The 4,790-nt window shown below is 32.3% G+C and overlaps 1 protein-coding gene across 2 annotated transcripts; it reads left to right on the top strand.

Annotated features, from left to right (window-relative positions):
- LOC107629618 (chaperone protein DnaJ) lies at positions 69-3,380 on the top strand. Of its 2 annotated transcripts, none has more exons than XM_021118159.1 (6): positions 69-437; positions 1,273-1,350; positions 1,425-1,524; positions 2,428-2,501; positions 2,632-2,702; positions 2,912-3,380. In XM_021118159.1, exons 1-6 carry the CDS (start codon positions 363-365, stop codon positions 2,952-2,954), a joined length of 441 nt encoding a protein of 146 aa, XP_020973818.1. In that variant the 5' UTR covers positions 69-362; the 3' UTR covers positions 2,955-3,380. The 2 variants fall into 2 exon arrangements, with proteins under 2 accessions (XP_020973818.1, XP_016187927.1); XM_016332441.2 differs by having other exon boundaries at positions 72-437; positions 1,449-1,524.

Below are 4,790 nucleotides of genomic sequence, written 5' to 3'. Positions count from 1 at the left end.
ATCTCTTTTCAACAAAACAATTTCTTTTTTTTTTTTTTAATTTAGGACAAAAATAAATGTAAAATAAATAAAAAAGATTAAAAAAAACAACCCAGAAAGGCGATCCAAATTCCCAAACTGTGGCATAGGAAAGCCACATTGTTCTATCTTTTCCCAATCAAAAACTCCACCACACAAATCAAATCCCTAACCTTCTCAGTTTTCGCTTCGTTTCTATCTGCAACAATTACTACTATTTTTTATTTTTTTAATCTCACGCATCTTCCAGCTCGGTTGAACCATTCTTTCGCTTCTTCATCGTGCCGCCATTTATTTTTTCCCTTTTTGGGATCTTTGTGGTTGTTGTCTGATTCCGATGAATTATGCAAAAGAAGTTTCGCGTGTTGACCCCATTTCTGTCGCAAATGGCTGCCGCTGACAACACCACCAAGCCAAGGGTATTGTATCTTTGTATGATTGGAACCTTTCCTCTTCACATTTTACTTTGTTCTCTTCAATCTCAACCCTCAACTTCACATTTTGTTGTTGCTCTATTTGATTCTTAGGAAGTTTTTTTTATTAGCTTAATTCAATTCTATAATTTCTGTTTTATTTTTAGCTATCAAGTTTCGATTTTTTTTGTTGCTTGCTCTATTTGTTTCCAGGGAGATTTTGGTGACTTGAATTGAGTTCAAGCTTAATTAGTTAATTCAGTTTTCTGATTTTTGAAAAACACACTTTAGTGGACTAGGTAAAAGGATGGTCAAATTGAGCTAACCTGCACTAATTTCAGGATTCCTAGGATGAAAGTGAAAATTCATGAATGAGTGATTCCCTTTTTAATAGTAGTTAAACAATTAGGTTTCTGGAAAATTGTTGTGGATGTTAGCTTAGTTGCTGAAGATTGATCTGGATAGGTGTAGGAATGGAGTTTACAGATTAACTGAATCATATTAACTTGATTGTTGTAGAGTGACATATGTAAGCATGAGTGGTTAAACCTCCATTTTGTAGGATCTTTCTTTCCCTGATTTTCAGAACCTCGATGTATGGTTTTGAGTAACTTTGCAACAATTTGATGAAGCTTCTAGTTCATACCATGCAATGCTCATTTGTTAAAATAGTTGCTAGCGATATTTGAAACTGCCATAATCTTAAAGTTCTATATCAGTACTGCATATTGCAAAATGTGATTCGACGAGTAGAAAATGTATAACTTGATGTCTATAACTACATTTTGTAATTAACTGTTCTTTTATGTGTTCTTGTTGTGACACTTTTACTGAATTCAAGGATTATTACAAAGTGTTGGAGGTTGATTATGATGCAACTGATGAAAACATCAAATTAAATTACCGAAGACTTGCATTGGTTAGTATATTCTAGCTCTTTTGATACTTCATCTTTCGAAATTTTTTCCCCTACAAGTTTGACTTACTTTGTAGGATGGATTCTACTCCATTTTACAGAAATGGCATCCTGACAAGCATAAAGGTGACAGTACAGTTACTGCAAAATTTCAAGAGATAAATGAAGCTTACAATGGTAATTCTTAATTGCAATGAGAAAAAGAAAGATTCATAAATATACTCTTTATCAACATTTCTGGAAATTGATTATATACCTCACCATCTTGAACACAATCATAATATGCAAATTCTGATTGTTAGTGAAGGACAATTGATTGTAACAACAAAGATTGCGGTCCTTCATTAGTTTTGATTGGAAGTTTAACCTTGGTTGGTTTTATGGCTTTCAGCTCCCAGTTGTTGTATTACTGTTTAGGTATTTCATATTTTTCCCCATATACTAGTGTACAGTATGTGATGCTACTTAGGGGAAACTAGATTTGTTTAGGAGGGATGGAAATCTCATACATGATTGTAACAGAACTCAAACCCAGCCCCAAAACTGTTTTTCTTTTTTGGGGATCTGGCTAATATCACATTTTAAATATTTCCTTATGGTGACAAATAGATTGATGTTATAAAGGAAAGTGGATATTCTTTTATCCAAAAATAAAAAAAAAGGAAATTGGATATCAGATGAAAGCTGAAATTTTGCGGGATTGTTAGCTTGAATGTTACTAGCAAACTCAAAATTTGTCCTATATTAAATAGGGGGAAAACCTTGGATCAAGTTTACTATATGCATCCGTCCAACCGTCAGTTCGAATTTTTCAGTTCAAATAAATATCAGCATGTTAGTATTTGATCTGAGAACTGGAGGGAATGTATATAAGGAACTTGAGCAAGCGTTGTCCTTCTTAAAATTACTTTCTGATTAATGGGCCTGAAGTTACACTTCGGATCAAATTTACTCCATTACCTTTACATGCGTAGACAGAGTTGTACGTTTTTCCTCCACACAGTTTTGGTTTAGAATAGACATAGCAGCGTTATGAAATGGTACTCATGTATTTCTATATTTCTTTGTAATTTTTGATAGTGTTGAGTGATCCTGCCAAGCGTTGTGACTATGATTTAACCGGAGCCTGTGAGATCGAAAAATATAGCTTGCAGGTATGGATCTTGGCTATATTTTATTGGCATTAGTAGTTTTTGAATTAGACTTGTCTATGATTGTTCTGTGTACTCTCTTGATGATAACAGCTGTTTTGTACTTAACTTTGTTCGACATGTCTCATTACAGGAATACCTTGCCAGATTTAAAGGAATGATTCTTACCTGCAATGGACTTGGCATCAACCATACAGACAGATGGTAATTCTTTCGAGTTTTCCATTCCCCTGTTCCTCTTTTCTTCACCTCATTAGCGACTATGTTCAGAGAGGAATTGCAAAATCATTCAGTGCTTGATTAAAAAACACACTAAAAATCATGTCTCTGTTTTCAATTGAGCAGATTTATTTTCAGTAAATCAGTCCTTTTATTTGTTGTTCAACACTAAATCCTACAAGTTTATATTGCAGGTCGCCACATTTGATTGAAAGTATTGATTCCTTAGATGAGTAAAAGGTCTGTCCTTTCTGTTGTTATACATATTCTATGTTCTCTTGATATGAACACTGCAATAGGGCATGTCCCTTCAAATTCATTTGAGAAGTTAGACCAGAAGAACAGAATTATGATTTATGAATGAGGATACCTTAATATGCCTTTTCTCTTTGGCAACTAGAGAGGATACTCTATTTGGGGTCATCACTGCCCTTAAGTTCCATCCCAGCCAATTTTACAGAAATATGAACCTTGGACCTCCATAAGACCATAATTGAGAGTACCAAAAGATGAGTTGAAATACATAAACATCATGGTCCGATTGAATGTCTGTCTAATACTTCCAAATATACGTTTAGAAGTTAGAACTGTCTCAACTCTATGTCCTTGTACAACGTATATTTCATGCATTTTCCCTTTAGGTTTTTAACCTTATATTGTTGATATGTTATCTTTACCTAAAAAATTTAGTAGTTTGATTTTAACGCATTAGTAGTGTAAAATTATACTAGCATCTAATGGATGGTTTTGAACATCAATTATATGTTAAGAAAGGGTAAAGAACTATTATGATCCTCAACGTTCGGATCAAATTCTAATTTGGTTTCTAACATTTTAAACGTTATATTTTTTACTCAAAAAGTTTTAACTGGGTTTATTGTTGTGCCACTGTTAAATTTGACACGAATAATTAACGAAGAAGTGAAGTGGATGTTAACAATATTATTAGTTAAGTTATATCTTTTTATTTTCGTGTTAAAAGAATATAATCAAAATTTTTTTGTGACAATTCTTTTTTTTGTCTTCTTGTCATACAACATCTTAGAATCACCAATATTTGATGTTCGAGTATCAAAAGGAAGAGTTTTACATTAGTGATAATTGATAGGTCGATTTTATTTACGTATTGAAATCAAATGATATTGACTTTTTATTATGTTAATTATTCTTATTAAATTTAACGGTGTTTTAAGATATTTAAATATTAGAGACCAAATTAATACTTAGTACAAAAGTTAGTATCAAACAATATTTTATGTTAAAAAATTTCTGCCCCAAGCATTTTCTGAAGATAAATTAGTTGAGGAAGTAGTGGGTGGATAGTACACTTCAAAAGCTCCAACTACCCATAATATCTATTTTTTTCACTTTCTTAAATTCACAATTTTGTCAGAAAGTGCAACCGTTCAATTTAAAACAGCCTAGTTTCTGCCTCATTGAAAGCTTATCATCAAAAGTCACTTTGTCTCTTATGTTTTCTTCAATGTATTATTACTTATGTTTCTTTTTTTTTTGGGTCTAGTATTATCACTTGTGTTATCCGCACCTGTGCTTCATGGACCCTTTTAACCTTTTCGCCGATTCTTTCTCGATATAAAAGAGATTGGGTCCGTAAAAATTGCATTACATCATACATGTATTACATTATGGAAACTTAAAATTGAATTACAATGATGCGAATAAGATTTCTCAATTTCTCAGTTCAATGACAGCACAATCTAACCAATAGGCATCAGTTTGATTAGTTTCAAGGGCCATTATGAGAAATATTGTTCAAATGTGCCTTTTGGCCTGGCTCAGATATTCACCGGTAAAATACTGATAAAAAATGAATATTAATGATCGTTGTCATTTGTCAAGATTCCTCTGTTATGATATTTACTAACACTAATATATTTTTGTAAAGTGAGAGGATCTATAAAGTGAAAAAATGAGTATTAAATTATCATGAAATTATAATAGTAGAGTTCATACGTAACTAAATTTTTTCACTTTGAAAGGTGTTTTTTTCATTGTGAAAATGTCGAAGCATGTAGTAAGGACCACGGTAAAGAACTTTTCTTGCGTAACATG

This window comes from Arachis ipaensis, chromosome B03 (assembly GCF_000816755.2).
Source record: "Arachis ipaensis cultivar K30076 chromosome B03, Araip1.1, whole genome shotgun sequence".
Lineage (NCBI taxonomy): Eukaryota > Viridiplantae > Streptophyta > Magnoliopsida > Fabales > Fabaceae > Arachis > Arachis ipaensis.
This window is presented reverse-complemented; position numbering and strand designations above follow the sequence as displayed.

Excerpts from the sequence above, each read along its gene's own strand:
- LOC107629618 (XM_021118159.1), top strand. The coding sequence starts at position 363 with ATGCAAAAGAAGTTTCGCGTGTTGACCCCATTTCTGTCGCAAATGGCT. Across the intron at positions 438-1,272 it reads ACAACACCACCAAGCCAAGG|GATTATTACAAAGTGTTGGA; the intron begins GTATTGTATCTT and ends ACTGAATTCAAG. Across the intron at positions 1,525-2,427 it reads GATAAATGAAGCTTACAATG|TGTTGAGTGATCCTGCCAAG; the intron begins GTAATTCTTAAT and ends AATTTTTGATAG.